General features: G+C 50.3%; 1 protein-coding gene and 1 long non-coding RNA gene across 3 annotated transcripts; one reads left to right on the top strand and one right to left on the bottom strand.

The window, feature by feature from the left end:
• LOC106502153 lies at positions 64–3,147 on the top strand. The gene is made up of 2 exons (XR_001295744.2): positions 64–355; positions 2,689–3,147. It is a non-coding gene; the product is annotated as an uncharacterized LOC106502153 (long non-coding RNA).
• Positions 2,124–17,290, bottom strand: MIEF1 (mitochondrial elongation factor 1). 2 transcript variants are annotated; one of them, XM_013964357.2, is made up of 7 exons: positions 17,112–17,290; positions 14,310–14,666; positions 8,846–8,996; positions 7,310–7,487; positions 6,848–7,110; positions 5,612–6,319; positions 2,124–4,640 (listed from the first exon to the last, which is right to left on the bottom strand). In XM_013964357.2, the coding sequence occupies exons 3-7, from the start codon at positions 8,987–8,989 to the stop codon at positions 4,533–4,535; spliced, it is 1,401 nt and encodes a 466-aa protein (XP_013819811.2). In that variant the 5' UTR covers positions 8,990–8,996; positions 14,310–14,666; positions 17,112–17,290; the 3' UTR covers positions 2,124–4,532. The 2 variants fall into 2 exon arrangements, with proteins under 2 accessions (XP_013819811.2, XP_017904281.1); XM_018048792.1 differs by having other exon boundaries at positions 2,124–6,319; positions 17,112–17,289.

Raw genomic sequence — 17,989 nt, 5'->3', positions numbered from 1 at the left:
ACGTGACTCGCGCCTCCTACCCACGTATTGTCATCTATCCGACGCCCCGACCGTTTCCAAATCTCCCACTTTTATGTCTAGGGCATACCAGTGAAGAGAGAATTAGTTGTTTTTTTGTTTACGGCCTCAGGAAAAAGGTGTACTTCTTTACAAGGCTTTTAAGATCAAAGAGTCACTCTAGGCAGCCGCCAGAGAACGCGGAGGGATCCGTACACCCACTTCCGGCGTTGGCTCGAGGGGCGGAGAAAGAAGTCTTTAACTCCCAAGAAAGGTTTTTATTGTGAGGTAGACGGTCTCCTGGTTCTCGCGCGAGATAATGGAGGAGCGAGCGCGTCGAGATGATTGGTCAGGCACGGTGAGTCATCTATATCTCCAATTTCTATTGGCTCAAGCTCCTGATCTGCGCGGGAAGGGGCGGAGCGACCGGTGAGGTTCCCGCCGTCTGGCGCTGTCGCCCACTCGCTTTTTTCTGTGGTAACGCTTTGAACTGGTCTTCTCATGCCGGTCCGCCCGGAGCCGGTCATGATTGCCTGGGGCAGCCCTCGCCCAGTGCCTCCCAAGTAATGGCGTTAGGTCCCGGCCGTGCAGTCCTTTCCTGCCGTTCTCAGTGAAGCCCCTAACTAGCGACCAGTTTCAGGCCCTAAGGTAAAACTAGGCAAAAGGAAGTGTCACTTCGTGTGTGCGTTTTCACAGTGTCATTTTCATGCAGACATTTGCAAAATACTGAGGACTGCAAGCCCTTCAGTAATTGAAAAGGTTGGCTGATGACGTCAGTCGAATCGCCGCATCTGTGCCCACCTACCATCAAAGGCCAGCTCCGCGTCCCTACTCTTGACTGTAAAAGTCGAGGAGATGCATAATCTTACCTCCGAGTGTATTTTTACATAATTCATTTTGCTAAAAATCTGCTATTCTGTTACAGGAGGGATTTCTTTCCGTTTATGTAGTTTCAATTCCGCTAAGAACAAGGACAGATTTTATTAAGCTACTGTCTCTCGGGTGGTTTCAATTATCTCCCACCGCTGTAACTTCTAGGCACAATCGCTTCCCGTCAAGTCCTCCTAATGCCCAATTGTGGTAGTTTGTGTTTGGAAGCCGCCGTCCACGTCGGGATCAGCAACTTGCGCTCTCTACTGGGAAACTTAAGAGTGATGAGAAAGCCCTCCACCACCTCTCAATCCCCTTGTCAGGCCCCATAGAAGTGGAAACCTTGAGTTTTCGTTTCCATCCACTTAAGTGGGCTCTACAAATATTCCTTTGAGGACTGTGACGTGAAAAACTGGGGAAGCACTGTCCTCCGTGACTGCTGACCATTCATTGACTTGATTCAGTCTGGCCTAACCATTTCTTTTCAGTGATAAACAGGACTAACGGGATGAAGTGTTCTTGCCCCATGAAGGCAGTATGAGGTAGGAGTTGAGAGATTTTTTAGGGGCAAATACCCGCAAATTTGGCTGTTTATTAGTGGAGACGTTTTGGTTGAGTGAGTTATCCTGCTGAGTCTGTTTCCTGATCTGTAAGATGAGGCTCATGATGAGTATGCTTAGCCAGAGCTCCTGGTATCTGATAAGTGCTGGATAAATAGTTCCTATTACTACTATTATTAGAACTGAGGTCTTCCGAACCTCCCAGGTCCCCCATTCCCATCTCCATTACATCATCCTGCTTCCTCAGAGGACTGTTATTTACAGAGATGAAATCAGCAACTGAGCAACTAGTATAGGCAAAGCATACTAGATGCAGTTTTCCTTTCTCCTTGGGGAATCACAAATATCTCGACATACATAAGGCATCTGGTCTCTCTGTGCAAAGACAGTAAGAAGCCCTGAGCCACTACTCAAGTCTTCCAAAGGTGTCACCAAGGACCCTGGGGGACATGTCCTCCATTTGCTGTATGGAGGGAACTGTCAGTGCTTCTTGACAGATGACCATATAGATGGCTGAGAATTAAAGTAATCCTGCTCCAGACTGACACTGCAGAGGGGTGGGAGAATGACTCCAGCGGCAGGTCGTCACATCCTTTCCATTATGGTAACCCAGTTCAAAGTTTCTCCTACCTGTAAATTTAGAACCAGTCCCACTCCTGTAGAAAAATGTTTCATACCACACACACAAGCCAAAGCTGTTGGAAACTTTTTTTCGTCTTCCCATGCTGTAGACAGACAGCACATTCCCTGGCTTTATTTCCTCCCTCAAGGAGAAAAAGGATAGTAGTTGTCTGGGTCTCAGGGCTAACTGCTTCTCTCTGGACCTAGCCCAGACAGGACAGAAAAGACTGGTGCCGAATTCCAAACCTATCCGCCAGACATAGTAACCTCTTATTGAAGGACAGGCAAATGACTGGATAGCAGGTTGTGGGCCTGGCCTCAGGGGTGAAGAATAGAGACCATGAGGTGACTGTAACGAAAAGGTAAGCAACGCGCTGTACACAGCCCCAGCACACCTCTGCTATTTTGGCCCCTTGGAATCAGCTAAGTGTACCTACAAGGGCTACCGCCTCACAGCTCTAGTCCTAAGTCCTCTTACCATTCTCTTTGGCTTTAAGCTTCGGCTCAAAGGTCAGGATTCTAACACATCCTGTGAGAGCAGTTCTCGGCCAGGGTCATAGTCTCAAAGATGTGCCACAACAGAGCCTCTGAACACATGGCAGGGATCCCCGCTCACAACTCCACCCCCAACCTTCTCCAGGGCTCGATCCCAAAGCCGATTCCTCATCAAAACCATCTGCGTTCTCAACTTGAGTGAAGTACCAGGGAGGAAAACCAGCCGATCAAGAATATGAAGAGGACCACAGGGGCTGAGCCCAGGAGGAAAGATTATAGGTCTCACAACACAATTTTTCCAGACATGAGCTTCAGTTATTTTTTTATTTGGGGAAAAAAAGTCACAACCAAGAGTATAAAGTACTTTGTATTGAACTCATGTTTTAGGAAGGGGCAACAAGGAAAACCAAAATACACTTTGGAATTGATTGGGTTTTCGAGATGATGAGTCTTTTTTCAAGCATTAAGCCAACTATGTGGTTTGCTAACCTAGATGGTGCAAAAAAATTTCCAGATGGAGTAGAAGCAGATGCTGTTACTTCAGGCAAAAGTGAAAGTTACAGAGTAGAAAGGTGGGAAAAGGCCCTACATCTTTCCCCAAAGCCAAAAAAAAAAAAAGTGTGTGTGTGGGCAGGGGGGGGTCCCCTCCTTCATCCAAGAATCTCAAAGCACTGACTTCATCCACATGTGATGATGGGACTTGCCCCATCTCAGTCAGCAAACCCACCACGACTAGAGTAAAGAATTCCCACTGCTTCTAGTTCTGAGGACCACTAAGATATTCTTGTTTGCGAAATGGCAGAGTTAGGCGTTTAGGTTTTGTGAAAACAGGTAAGAGACAGAGCTGCCTGTAGAAAGGTGCTCAGAGATAAACTCAAATCACAATTACACTTGGCTTAGATGATTTGGGATCTGGTCTTTAAAGTCTTTTGTCTTTTGAGTCTCCATCCAATGTCTTATATAGAATTTGGTCAGAGACACCTGCTTGGGAAAATTCCAGGTTTTCTAATATTCACATGGGGAAAACCAGATCCTTTCTCTGAATGAAGAAAAACAAGAAGGAATGCGTCTCACTCACTCATAGCCCTGTCCTTCCTTTTCTTCTAAAGACAGCAGACGGGTGCATCAGTGCTCAGCTCCACCCCACACCCGCTACACCAGTCACCCTGGATGGTACTCAGGCGTACAGAGCATTTTAAACTCCCAGTTTGACTCTGATGAATAGCCAAGATGGAGAACCTCTCTAAGGGTTCTGGGCTGTTGTGTTTTTCATTCTCTCAATGTCTTCATACAAAGGGAACAACTGAACCATTTCAGGGAGCCTTTGCATGTATGTCAGAGAAGAGACAGGAAGACTCTCTAAATATAGCCAATGTTAACCCTACTGCTCAACCCACTAAGCCATGACAAAAAAGGGGACAGGAGTCTCTACCTTAAATTCAAAGGGAAGCTAAGGTTTCAATGCTATTTAGTCATTTCATGTCACTGTCATTGGAAAGGAATGAGACAGCTGCGGAGAGCTTCACCAGAATCTCATTGATGAAGAGGTAGTAAGAATAAAAATAAGATTTGATGGGAGAAACAAAATACTGGATGGGCAGATCAGAAATAGAATTATCATCAGCCTCCTGCCACAAACAGGAAAAAAACCACACAAAACAAGATGCACTGACATTGTATATTAAATATTCCTCCCCACTCTCAGGATACTTTTTACACTGCAATAAACAGTGCAATTTTAGCAGCAAGAAACAAGAAGGAATGTGGGAAGTACCCACCTCCCTCTCATGTGTTCTAGCCATGTGCTCTTCCTGGGTAGCACCGATCTCCCCAGCTGCTGGGTGAGAGACGGGATGGAGGGAGGAGGTCTGTGCATATCTGCCTGCCCTCTGGCCTGTGGTGATGCCTGCAGAGTTCAGGAGACACTCCCTCATATTCTTATGGCACATGCTGGGGATCGAAGGGCTGGCTCTTGGACCCGTTCTTGCACTAAGGCAATATCTGAGACAGGCAGGCCCGACAGGGAGGAATGTGGTCACTGATGTTCAGCTGCCTGTCAACCTCGAGCACTAAGACTGTGTCCTTGAAGGCCTTGTCCTCATTGGCAATACGGCCGGGAGGGGCCAACAGCAGCCCTTCCGTCCCCTCTGACACCTGCAGCCAGCGGTGCCGGATGTGAGCAGCCCCAGGTGAGGCACAGACATCAGGCACACAGACTCCACTGCCACCTCCAGGTTCGCCCACCTGCACTCTCACTGATGGCCACAGAGAAACACAGTCTCCGGATAACTCTGCATCCAGTTTATCGTGAGCCCTCACTCCCCTGTGCAGCAGCCAACAGTGTGCCCAGGAGACCTCGGTCCTTCTGGATATGAATTGGTCAAGAGGTGGGGGTGGGCTTCTTTTTTCCAGGAACTTGGGTCAAAGACCAGCTTTATCCCCGGAAATCCTAAATACTGTCTGAGCACTCCCTGCAGAGTTGAGTTTGAAACATGCAATCCTAACTTCAGTGACAGTCAACTGCAAGGCAACATCTTAATTAGGCAGATGCGCTCCAGGAAAAAAGAGCAACAAAGAAGATGTGAACAGACAGGAAAAACAGAGCAGACACCTAAGAGGAGCAGGCGGCACAGCCGACACAAACAGACCTAGGCCAAGATGCAAAATACCCAGTGGTCGCCACAGCTCAGGCCAGGGCTCCACCTTCTCAATTCTTTCAAGGAAAACTGGCCTGGAGCATGGGGGAGGGAAAGAGTAGGGAGCACAGTGTTTGATAACAAAAGTCAAAAGGGAAAGTGAGAAAAGAGGAGACAGAAACGTCATTCTAATCAGCATGAAGTGACCAGGGGGATGACCAGCAAGACAGGAGGCACCTAGGGACCCTGTGAGGCACCAACTATGTAGCCAAGTGTTTCTAACGGAGAATCGGGGGCCTGAGCACCCGACACCTGCTTTGGCCTTCACCTGCCCTATGTCTGCAGCAGCACCTCCGGCTCGGATAACGAGCAATAGAGAGTGTATCCCAATTCGTCTATTTCCTCGGGGGTGAGCTCTGCAAATAAGTTCACCTTGGGATTCAGGACACTGGGCAGAACGCCAGCCTCTAAGTGGCTGATAAGCCCCCTCAAGGCCTGCAGGAAGCGGTCGGCCAGCACGTCCGGGGACCAGTCAGCCTCCTCCTGGGCCAAGTGGAGGATGACGTTGGTGAGCTGGCTGGCAGTGAGGCGGCCCAGGGCCGGAGTGGACTTGCATATGGCCTTGAGGATCTTGAGGCACAGGGAGCGGCAGCCCGAGTCAGCCTGGTCCAGGGCCCGCAGGCGCGCCGTCTCAGCAGGACGCAGGCTCAGCCGCCACAGGTTGTCGTACTGGGCTAGCCGGTGTGGTTTGGCCACCAAGACAGTGTCACCAAGGGTCACTGATGGCAGGAAGTCAATGACGAGGTGCTTGTCGCGCTCATACTGCACTTCCAGAGTCAGGGCCTCTGGGGGCGGGGCTGGTCGAATCACATAGTCCAAGAGGGACCCGATGGCCGGCCAGTTGATGGAGCCAGCTACTACCTTCTCAAACGTGTCTGCCACCGTCTTCGGAGAAAGGTAGCCCCCTACTACACAGCGGTCCCAGTAACTGCTACCACGAGGAAAATACTCTGGATTCTCCCGGCGAACTAGAAAGAAGCCAGGGACGTTCATGATGGTGTCCTCCCCGGGGATACACGACCACAGGTTTGCCTCTAACACGAGGGGCACGATGAGTTGGATGTGGTCGGCTGTCACCACCTGTTGTAGCAAAATTAAAAAGGGTTTGCGGGACCTTCATCTCCTCAAGAGACAAGTTTCCCCAAACCCAGGTCCCACCATCTTGTATCCTGCCCCTCCCCGCCCCCCCCCCCAGCAAAAAAGGAATCTAAAAATTCTTGCACGTGACCACATCAATTCAGAGTGAGGACTTAAACCCAGGTCTGTTAGACATTAGAGCCTGTGCTCGCTCCACACACCCCACTGTCTTTGGACCCAGAAGTACACATAACATCCTCCATGCCTTCAAGATCCCAGAAGACAGAAAGCCAGGAAGGAGAAACTGGGAAAAGAGTAAGGAGGGAGGAAGCCTCTAACAGCTTCCTAGAAGTTTTATGACTGAAAACGAGTTAAAGGCAGGGATCAAATGCTACCACAATGTGCAGAATTCAGAAGCAGTAAGACTAATCTTTTTTGGCAAGCCTGGGACACTGATCTTCTGCCCCGATGGCACTATTGAGAAGCATCGTGGCAGAACCGCCCTGCCCTTCGTAAGCACCCCCTGGTTACCTGCAGGTCATCATAGAGGCTGCCACTCAGGTACATGTCCCGAAGTGGCATATCAGGCAGCTTGGCCCGCAGGAAGCTCCGGAGCTCGGCACATATGTCCACAGCAGCTTGCTTGGCCCGAGCCTGCTCGCCGGCAGGGATGGCCGCCCGGTTCCGGTAGTAAGTGAGAAGTTTCTCCTGCAGGGACATGCGGAGTCGTGACTTCTTCAAGTCTACCTGGCCCTTCCTCGCCAATGGCTTGGGCCGGGGCGGGCAGAATGTATCTGCCAAGGCAAGAGAGAGAGGCCCGTGAGCTCATCCCGTGCTTGCTCATCCACAGCCGCCTCAGCCCCAGAGGGGAGAAGGGCTTAGCACAAAAGGCCAGCATGGCGCCTGGCGCGTGTGTCCTTAAGAAACGTGTTGAGGGCAAGAGTAGCACCAAGAGCCCGAGAGGAGTCCCAGAGGGCCAACAGCCTTCCTCACCTGTGTCGAAGGCAGAGGAGCCTGTGGGAAGGGCCTGCAGGGACCTGCTCAGGCCTGCCTTCATGTCCTTATTGAGCAGTCGGGGAGAGCCCATCCAGTTTGGTTCTTCCCAGCTCCTTTTCCCCGAATGGCTCAGGCGGGTGGGGCTGGTGGGGGCGCTGATCGCCCTGTCGTACATCTGAAAGAGCAGAGAGGACCCAGCGTGTGGACCTTCTTTCCTGCTTCCCACCAGTTCTACCATAATGAGTTCCACTACTTTTCAATAACGTCATTTTAGTCTAGAGTATGGAATGCTTTGCTCCACACAGAAAATCTCAGGAAATACTAAATCTTATATATAGTAAGAAACACATTTATCCATAATGTCACAACCCAGAAAAAAAACTCAGAATTTCTGCTAGTTCTGTTCATAAGAGCCTGCTGGGTGACTCGGGGACACCCCCTCCTCCACCCAGGCCCCAGGGCTTCCCCGACGGGGGTCAGACCTGTGCCCCTGCGGGGCTTGTCCACAGGGCCACCTCTCTGTCCTGGGGGCACAGGCACCAGCCTGCTTTCGGGGCTCAGTACCCATTTCAGGACATGACCGGCTCTGAAGGACTAAGTGCCGTGCTGTGTGCTCAGTCGCTCAGTCGTATCCGACTCTTTGTGACCCCATGGACTGTACCCCGCCAGGCTTCTCTGTCCAAAGGTGTCTCTAGGCAAGAATACTGGAGTGGGTTGCCATTTCCTCCTGCAGAGGATCTTCCCAACCCAGGGATCGAACCCAGGTCTCCTGCATTATAGGTGGACTCTTTACTGCCTGAGCCACCAGGGAAGTCACACCAGAAGATAACTATTAATATCTGGGTATATTTCTTTCTGGAAATATGTATTTATATAATTAGCATCTTCCACTATATATACCTTAAAAAACTGATTTTTTACTTGTCATTTTTATCACTCCTCATATCACTAAGAATGAATCAGGGCTGAACAATATGGTACAATTTCTGATGATACAACACTGTACCTTATCAATACACCGTAATGTCAAACACCAATCCATTTATTTAACAAACACAACACTGAATGGCTACTCTGTGCCAGGCACTGTTCTAGGTATACAAAATAAATCAGTTTCCCAACCCAATTCCTGCCTTCATGAAGTCTGCAGTCCAGTATAGGGATTCAGGCAATACATAATCAACAAGCTCAAGCAGGCAGACACAGGTGTTAATTAAGAGTAAAGCAGGAAAGGGAAATAGAAAACACATGTGTGGTGAGGGTGCTGCTATTTTAACTCTAAGGTGGTCACAAAAAGCTATTTTGGTTATTTGCAATTTAACCCTGAGATAAACTTCTTTCTTTGTATTTCCAACAGTTTCTTTATAGCAGGATCCTAGAAGCACATTTACTTAATTCTCTTAAGGTCTCGTCTAATAATGTCAAATTGCCATGTTACCTTCCCATCAGCAGTATCACGGTCTTCTTCTAGGTCAGCTCCACTTGGCAGCCTTACCACCTCTCCAATGCCTGGCCTGGCCTGAGTGCACTTACCCGCTTAACCGCCAGTGTAGCGATGCCCAGCATGGCTGCTCCTCCCACCCCCAGCACCAGCCGGGCGTTGGAGAGCACAAAATCGATGGCCGTCCCAATGCCATTGTCATCTTTCTTGCTTTTGCGCTCACCAGAGCCTGCCATTGCGCACCTGAGGACGAAGGCAGAACACAGCTGTCACCACCTGTGACCCTGAGAACCAGACCTCCTCCTCCCTCCCGCTTCGGGCCAGTCCAGGGTACTCGAGTTCCAGCAAACCAAATCCCCCTGACTCTAGCGCTCCACGCTCGAGGGCCAGGAGGGAGGCAGCGTGTCCTCGATGTACCTGGATGCAGGCGGAGGAAATGGTCATGCTAGTTATGGGAAAACCACCCCACCCATCTACTGAGATTACAGAGAGTGCTAAGCTCATGGTCAACCCTTTCTTGTATTAGAGTGAAGACCCCACCACGAAACCCAATCCTCCGGACCCTTTCCCAGCACTATAGTGCAGACAGTGCTTTGATCCTTTGGCCACTGCTTATGGAAAGTCAGAGCAGGAAGGTCTAATTTAACTAGAGGCGGCCTATCTAGTCCCATCACATCACCTCACACACAGGGAGGTGGCTTGTCAGAGTCCTCAGAGAAAAGGAATGACGGAGCCACGTGCACAACTCGCAACTCCCAGCATGATGCTTTCCCCCCTCTATCATGTCTACCCTTGCCCAGATCAAACTGTTCCTATTCTGTGAACTTCCTGCGAATAACGGTAACGACGACCACACGGACTGAATACCCTGGCACACGGAGACGTAACTACAAGTCCACGTGTGAGGAAGGCCCAAAAAAGAAAAGAACTCTCTGTGGACAGTCCCACTTGACAAATGCTGTTTCTCAGGGAGAGTGCACAGGGGGCCACGAGAAGCTCAGGTGAGCCTGGCACTGGGGCAGAGGCTGAATAAACACGACGGTCGCTGGAGACTGAGCTGCTAACTGGAGAATGAGAAAATCCACCCGCTCACATGCACCTGAAAAACGAACTGAAAATGTGGCCACCCGAGTGGAGTTCACAGGCACAATGCAGACGGGGCTGGCCTCTGTGCAGTGTTCCCGCGGGGTGAGCTCACCTTTGTTCCCTGGCAACAACTGGGTCATCCTGACTGAAGTTCCCTTCATCCCCCAAAAAACCTATTTCCCATGGACTTAAAACCCTGGGCCCAACCCAGATGAGGGATGACAAAGTGGCTCGGATCAGAGCTCGGCGCTTCACACTGCTTCTCTCCTCTTCCTCCCATGTCCTGTATCCCAGGATCTACCTATAAACAGTTGTGTGCCATCCACCCGTTACCCAGAATGGGAGGACAGAGAGACAAGATCACTGGTGCAGCTTCCAGTGTGAAGTAGTTTTTCGATACCCTTACAACTGAGTGCTATTCATCTCACCCTGCATGCTCCGCGCCTCCCTCATCAACAAGAAAGGAGTATTTCTGACTCTGCTTATTTCAGCAGGAGTTGTAGTCAAGCATTACTTTTTCTCTAACTAGAATTCACCACCTTGGCACTTCTCTGTTCTCTTCTCCACCTTCTGCAGTTAGTAGACGCTTCGGGTTCAGGGACAGAATGAGAGACTTGGCCAAATTAAATATACTTCCACTTCAAATGCTCAGAACAAGTAAGGCTGAGAAGAGGGAAACTCTGTATTTGCAGGTGGGGTCAGGCAGGAACTCTAGCCATCATCATCCCTCCAGCAGCCACTGAGACAGAGATGGGACATAAATGTCCCCGAGGCAAACTAATACAGTCAGGACAAAGTTGACAGGTACAGTTCCCCATACATAATGATGACCACTGTTTTGTGTGTGCTCAGAGTCTGACTCTGCGACCCCATGGACTGTAGCCTGCCAGGCTCCTCTGTCCGTGGAATTCTCTCGGCAAGAATAACGGAGCGGGTTGCCATTTTCTATTCCAACCACTGTTTTATTTCTTTTAAAACAAAAGGCTCTTTAGGGATGTATTTACAATAGGGAGAACCATCTCCTAAATGATCCTTGCATGTGATACAGCAGAGCAAGAAGGGCCCAGCTCCCCTCTGCACGGAAGCTGGAAGGAGCCTCTCTGGGCCATTTAGTCTTTGACCCTCTGATGGCTGGTGAGAATGAGGCAGTGAGGTGGCACGACAGAAGAGGCTGAATTTTAGAGTCAGAAATCTTGAGGACTTGCCACTGAGCCCTGACTAATTAGCTGGGTGACCTCAAACTAGTTACTCAGCCCCTCAGCTATGTAAAGGGGATAATGACGCCTGCACGGCCTAAATCACAGGGTTGTAGTGAGGCCAACACAGCTACTAAAATACTGCACGTGAACATTTTATCAGCTGTTAAAGGGCTCTACAAACATGGGCTATCATTAAGTCTTTTACAATTTCCATCCACAGGACAAAGGTCACGTTTCAGAAGCCACTCGGAATCCAGACTGTCCTGTGAGGTCCATTTCACCTTCTGAGATGGAGCCAGAACGGTCTCTAAAACCGACACTGATGCCATCCTGGGCTTGAGACCAAAACTATTATGTTGAGCAGACTTGGGAAAAGGCTCTTCTACACCAGTGCAGTATATTCCCTGCCCCATCCAAGGGCCAGGTGGTGCTGACGACCTAGCAACCAGCAAGAAGAGAGAACACCCACAAGCTCCCCCAGGGAGATCAGAGTTTCTATTCTAAAACTGAACTCAACCTGTTCCAGTTGAAACTGCTTATCCACAGTATACCCTCCACTCAGGCCATGCTCTACTAGCTGGGAGCCACAGAGGGGTACGAGCTCTGCCTAACAAGGGGGAAGGAGCCTGGGTCCTTGCGCAATTAGGAAGGAGCCCTGTGGTTTAGTTTCAGTTTTTCATGATGAAAAAGCTCTGGAAATCTGTTACATCATAAGATGAATATTCTTAACACCACTGAACTGTACACATACAACTAGTTAAAAGTATTTAAAAAAAGAGGAGGAACCACTGTCCCGGTGGGCAGGCTGAGGATGCAGAATGTGAACTCTGCTAACATTTCAGACGAGGTGTTTAACCTGTCTCCTCAGACACAAGAATGGGAACAGACATACTCACTACCCCGTGTACTGGCAGTGGCGGTGGTAACAGTGGCCCTGTGGCTTCCTAGGATGATGACACAGAACTCTGAACATTCCAACTTCTTTTACTTGAAAAGGTCATATGATTCGAACTAAACATGACCTGGCTTAAGTATGCATGATAAGAACTAACGCACGGTAAGCATGTACCATGTGCTGGGCATTTTCCCCCTCTTTGCTCTCTTACTCTTCACAACAGTCCCATGAGGTCAGTCACACTGTTAGCTCTGACTGTCAGATGAAGAAACTGAGGCAGAGGTCAGGTAACTAGCCCAAAGTCACCAAGCGAGTAAATTGTGCAGTCGCTAGTTGAACCTAGAGCTCACGGTGCTGGGGTGTAGGTTACAGGGTCCCAAACAGCCTGCAGCCCCACCTTGTACCCATCTGCTCTCCACGCACCACTAGACCATATGCCCCAGAGGCATTCTGGCTCATTCACTGCCCCCAGGGCCAGCAGTACCTGACAGATGGGACTTGACGCATCTGTTCCACCAGTGAGCTACTAATTCTGTGGCTTTTTTTTGTTTTTGGAGGAGGTAGTGGCAGCAACCTGTAACCCAACTCACACTCAAAATAGACTCTGAACAGAAAGTCTTCAGTACTCACTTCCACTTTCCCTACGCAGGCAGGCCCTCATGGGCATCACTTCCTACCTCCCCTTTACTCCCAAAGGCAGGTCTGCCAATCAACACAAAACTATTACACAAGGCTCCTCCTGCCTTCCCTCTCTGTTAAAAACAGTACCCTCTACCCAGCTGGCATGCCTTCCACCTCAAAGTCATCCTTCATTCTCTCTCCTCCTGCTGCACCAGCCCCCACTTGGTAAAGTCCCCTGCTGCCCACATTGCACCTACATGCAGCCACCCCACCGCCTCGGTCCCTCCACTCATCTGCTCAGATTCACCCCCTATGGGGCCTCTCACCGATTTATTCTGCATGCTGCCACTGCCCTGACCCCTCATCCACACCACTCCCCGGCTGACAAAGCTGTGGTGCCCACCACCTCCCTATCAGATATCACAACTTCCTCAACAGGAGATTTGATGTCCTTCCAGACCTGGCTCAGTCTCAACTCCAGTCACCTGCCTTACAGGTACGCAATTCGAGCTACTCCAGACTCAAGTTTCCAGACTACAAAATGTGGTTTTCACCTCCTCACTTGCTCATTCTTGCCCATCGACCCGATGAGCTGCTTTTTGTTTGAGGCAGACCTCCAATGTCTTTTCTATAGCTACCTGTGATTCCTCGCCCCAACCCCGCTCTCCAGGTAGTTTTGGCCCCTTCCCTGTCTATAAGCTCTTGACCCACCTCTAGTCCAGAGCTACCTCCTGCGGATCGCCACATCATTCATCCCCACCTCAGCGCCTACCATGAGGCCAGGGCGGGCCCTCTGGGAAAGTTGCTGAATTAAGTACAGTCATCAGGTTACAGTGCAACTTGCTGGTCACACTGCCATGACAGGAAACAGAGCTCACATACCACTGGCCAAGAACCACTGAAGCACTCTGTGTGCATTTTCTTATTAACTCCTGCAATAAGCTGAAGAGGTGGGTACTATTTCAGTGGTGGTGCTCAGTCGTGTCCCCTTTGCGACCCCACTGTAGCCCGCCAAGCTCCTCTATCCATGGAATTTTCCAGGCAAGAGTACTGGAGTGGGATGCTATTTCATCTACAAAAGAGGAAATGGAGGCCTAGACAGATTGAGTGATGTGCCCTAAATCCCACAGCTGTTAGCAGCAGTGGCACGAAGGCAGTCCTCTGAGGGCTGGACACTATGCTTGCTTTAGAGACTTTTGAAACAGAGTATAGTTATATTTACAGCTTCCCAGTGGCTTAGTTGGTAAAGAATCTGCCTGCAGTGCGGGAGACCTGGGTTCAATCCCCAGGTTGGGAAAATCCCCAGAGAAAGAAATGGCAACCCACTCCAGTATTCTTGCCTGGAGAATTCTATGAACAGAGGAGCCACAGTGGGCTACAGTCCATGGGGCCACAAAGAGTAGGACTGGATTTAGTAACTAAACCACATAGTTATGTTTGGGAGAACATGATCTAACCCTCAAGAGAACTGAATCCACTGAAGAATGAGCCAGATGGAACAAGATCTAAGTTTTAACCAGTAACTTTTCTAGCATTTTCATACATTTAATGTTCTATGAAGAAAAATGATCTCCTAGTAGGACTTGAAACTAAGGGCCTTTTTAACTGGGAGCATTTTATAAGGGAACATTCTGTTATTTATGTTGATATTTCCTTCAGTATGCCTAAAGAACTTTGGCCACTAAAAAGAAAGATTCTCCCTTTCCTGGTCCCCTGTATCAGAAAAAATGAAACCTAGAACACAGGCCTACCTACCTGAGGCTTCTTAATGCATCTGTGAGGTGGAGGTGGGAGAGAGGCAGGTGTGTCTCTGGAAGGCACCTGTGTCCTCTTTCCCTTGGAATTAGGATGGGAAGGGAAAGGAGAGGACCCTAAATGATCCCTCCTAGCTTGCTGTGGAGGAAGACCAGGCCCTTTTCCAGCTGCTTCTCCCGGGCCTCGGGGTCCTCCAGTTTCTGGTTTTTCCGGAACTCACGGCGGATGGAGGCAAGGTAGAAGTCTCGATCAGTGTAACGAAGCTGTCGGCCTTGGCGAAGCAGAGCCCGGTAGAGACTCAGCACCGCCTCTCGGCTCCATGAGGCCATGAGGGACTGACAGGGGCTGGGCGTCAAGCTATACACAGGAGGGAAGAAAGAGAAACCTAGAATCAGAATTAATGATAGAAGGGAACTACACTGTTGTTCTCGTTCAGTTGCTCAGTTGTGTCCAACTCTTTGTGACCCTTTGGACTGTAGCCTGCCAAGCTCCTCAGTCCATGGGATTCTCCAGGCAAGAATACTGCAGTGGGTTACCATTTCCTTCTCCAACGGGATCTTCCCCACCCAGGGATTGAACCCACATTTCCTGCATTGACAGGTGGATTCTTTACCGCTGAGTCACCAGGAAAGCCCAGAAGGACCTATGAAAGTGAAATGTGAAAGTGTTAGTTGCTCAGTCGTGTCTGATTCTGCAAACCCATGGACTGTAGCCTGCCAGGCTCCTCTGTCCCTGGGGTTCTCCGGGCAAGAATACTGGAGTGGGTAACTATTCCCTTCTCCAGGGGATCTTCTTGACCCAGGGATTGAACCCAGGTCTCTCTTGTTGCAGGCATTCTTTACCGTCTGATTCACCAGTAATTCCGTAGTTCTTAATCCAGGTCTCAGAGACCCCCTCAAGGTCACACTGTGACTTAGTGGCAGGGCCGGGACTAGATCCCAGCCTACAGACTCCTGCTCCTGGGAAACTACCAGTTACGCTGAAAGGTCAGGGACTGGAAGCTGGACTACCTGCGCCTGAATTTTGGCTCTGCCACTTACGTGCCATATGATTTTGGGCAAAGTACATAACCTCTTTGAGCATCAGTTTCCTCGCTTGTAAAATAGAAATAATGCTATCTACATTTATATACCACTATGTACTTTTATGCTAATACTACTTACCCCACAGGATTATTTTGAAACTTGCCTGAGATATTGCATGTAAAGTGAAAGAAAGTGAAAATATTAGTTGCTCAGTCATGTCCATCTCTTTGTGATCCCATGGACTGTAGCCCACCAGGCTCCTCTGGAGCCTAGCTTCTCTAGGCAACTGCAGGGGTTGCCATTTCTTCCTCCAGCAGATCTTCCCGACCCAGGGGTTGAACCCCGGTCTCCTGCACTGCAGGCAGATTCTTTACCATCTGAGCCACCAGGGAAGAAGCACACGCAATGTAACTTCACCACAAGGGGCCTCAGTCATACTTGAATCCTAGCACCAACACTTAGTAAGCTGATTACCCTGGGCAAGTTTCTTAACCTCTCTGGGCTTACCTTAGTTCCTCATTTGTAAAATGAGGATTAAAACTGTATTTTCCATATGGTTAGTATGAGGATTAAAAGTGGTTAGAACAGCACTCAGCATATGCCAAGCCATATCGCGGCAGCTATGATTAATGCTACCTCCCCTTGTGTGTTTGTAAGTGCTCAATAAGTATCAGATTTAGTTACACATAAACCACCATCATCTACCTTCAGTAACAATAAACCCTTACAGAACCAAGGAGTGTTACCATTTGTAAAGTGCTTTGTCATCCATTATCACATTTAAACTGAGGAACTTATGAAGTGGACAGGGTTCATAACAACAATGGTTAATGTTTATTGATTGTTTACTGTTATAGCACACACTGGCCAAGCAGGTCCCACGTGACATCTCATTCCATCAACAATTCTAGTGTCACCAGTATCTCCATTTTAAATGGAGGAAACTGATGCTCCCGGAGAGAAGTAACTCACCAACAAGCAGGGCTGTAAAGGGGGGTGCACTTCCGACCCCGACTCTGCCTGCCTGTGGAATGAAAACTACCGTTTGCTGGGATCTTCCCATGCATACAGCACTTCTAAGGTGCTGTACAAACTTTCCCAGTTCAGCGCCTGGCACATACCCAGGGCTCAAAAACTAAACTTAACAAAGGACGCTCACAATGTCCCTGTGTGGAAAAAATGATCACCCCTCTTTCTGAAATAAATAAATGAGACTGAATGGGAGAGGTATCTGACTGGTAAAACGGTCTGGACTTTGGGCCCAAAGTCAGCTACCGTCAGCCTCCGGCCTTGCGAGCCTGCTGCGCGAGCGTGAGCAAGCCACCGTCCTCGTCCCTTTACCCTCAACTGTAGAAGAGCGCCCCTCGGCGCCAAGTCTCCCTGAGTGGGACAGATGAATCCAGAAATCAACAGAAAAGTGTTTTAGGAAGTAGGAGGCGACTGGCATGCAAGAGCTGTTACAAGGTCGACCGGCGAATGGGCGGGTGGGCCCTGGAGGGTCCCCAGGTCCTCCCCCTACCTGGGGGGATCGCACCGAACCGGGGTGGAGAGACCCTGAGGCTGGGGCAGGCCGGCTCTGGGGCACCGGGAGAGCTCCGGAGGTTGGGGCGAGGCCCCGGAGCGGCCTCCAGGGGAAAATCCAGGGCAGCCTGGGGAGAGACCCCCGGTGGTCAGGCCGATAGTGTGGGCCCCGGCCGGGCTAGGGACTCAAACAGCGACCCTGAAAAGAAGGCGTGGCGAACCCCCAACCCCGGCCTTCACTCCTCCCCGCGCTCACCTGAGGACCGCGCGCACTCCCTCTACTCGAGATTCGCCTCTCGCCCAGTACCTCTTCTAGGGTCACCCGCCAACATGGCTCCTTTACTTCCGGGCCACGACCTTGCGCCCGGACCTGAGAGGAGGAACCGAAGGGAGCCGGGAGGCTGACGGTGGCTGGAGGACTTCCGGTCTCCCCTGCCTAGGCCTCTCTCAGGGTGGGGCCAGGAGCAGCATCGGGCCCCGCCCCCTCTCGGGGCCCCGCCCTACAGTCCTGAGTCCCGCCTCTATACGTGACGTCACCCAAGGTGGGCCTGGTCAGGCCATTTGGACCCCGCCCAGAGGGCCCCAGAGGGCCGCGGACAAGTGGTCCGGTGGGGGAGAGGGGGAAAGCCTTGTGTGGTCTGGATCAGCCCCTGTGCGGGCTGGTCCCCCAACCTGCTGTCAGCCTTGTAACCTGTCAGGCCCCAGCGCTGTTTGCTGATCTCGGGCTGGAGCCGTGGAGGGTCCCTGGGGAGGTTTAGCACTAACGATGTTCCCTATCGTGGCTTTTAAAGCTCTTTCAGATTGCTTTTTATCCTTCCGTGCTGTTACGGCTCGACTGTTAAAGACCTACCGTCCCAGGTCCTCCTCAAACATCCCCTCTAGAAGTCTCCAGCTCATTCCGCGCCCCTATCCAACACACTTAGGTGTCTCCTTTGAGTCCCACAGAACTGTTTGCACATCCCAGTTAGGGCTTCACTCCTTCAAGGAAATGTGTTGTTCGGGTTTTTTTTTTTTTTGGGGGGGGGTGCTAATCCGGGTCTTAGTTGGGGCACTCAGGATATTTGTTGCTGCATGCGAATTCTTAGTTGTGACTTGTAGGATCTAATTCCCTTACCAGGAATGGAACCTGGGCCC

Source organism: Capra hircus, chromosome 5 (genome assembly GCF_001704415.2).
Source record: "Capra hircus breed San Clemente chromosome 5, ASM170441v1, whole genome shotgun sequence".
NCBI lineage: Eukaryota > Metazoa > Chordata > Mammalia > Artiodactyla > Bovidae > Capra > Capra hircus.
Note: the sequence above shows the minus strand (reverse complement) of the source record. Positions and strands in the feature narration are given on the sequence as shown.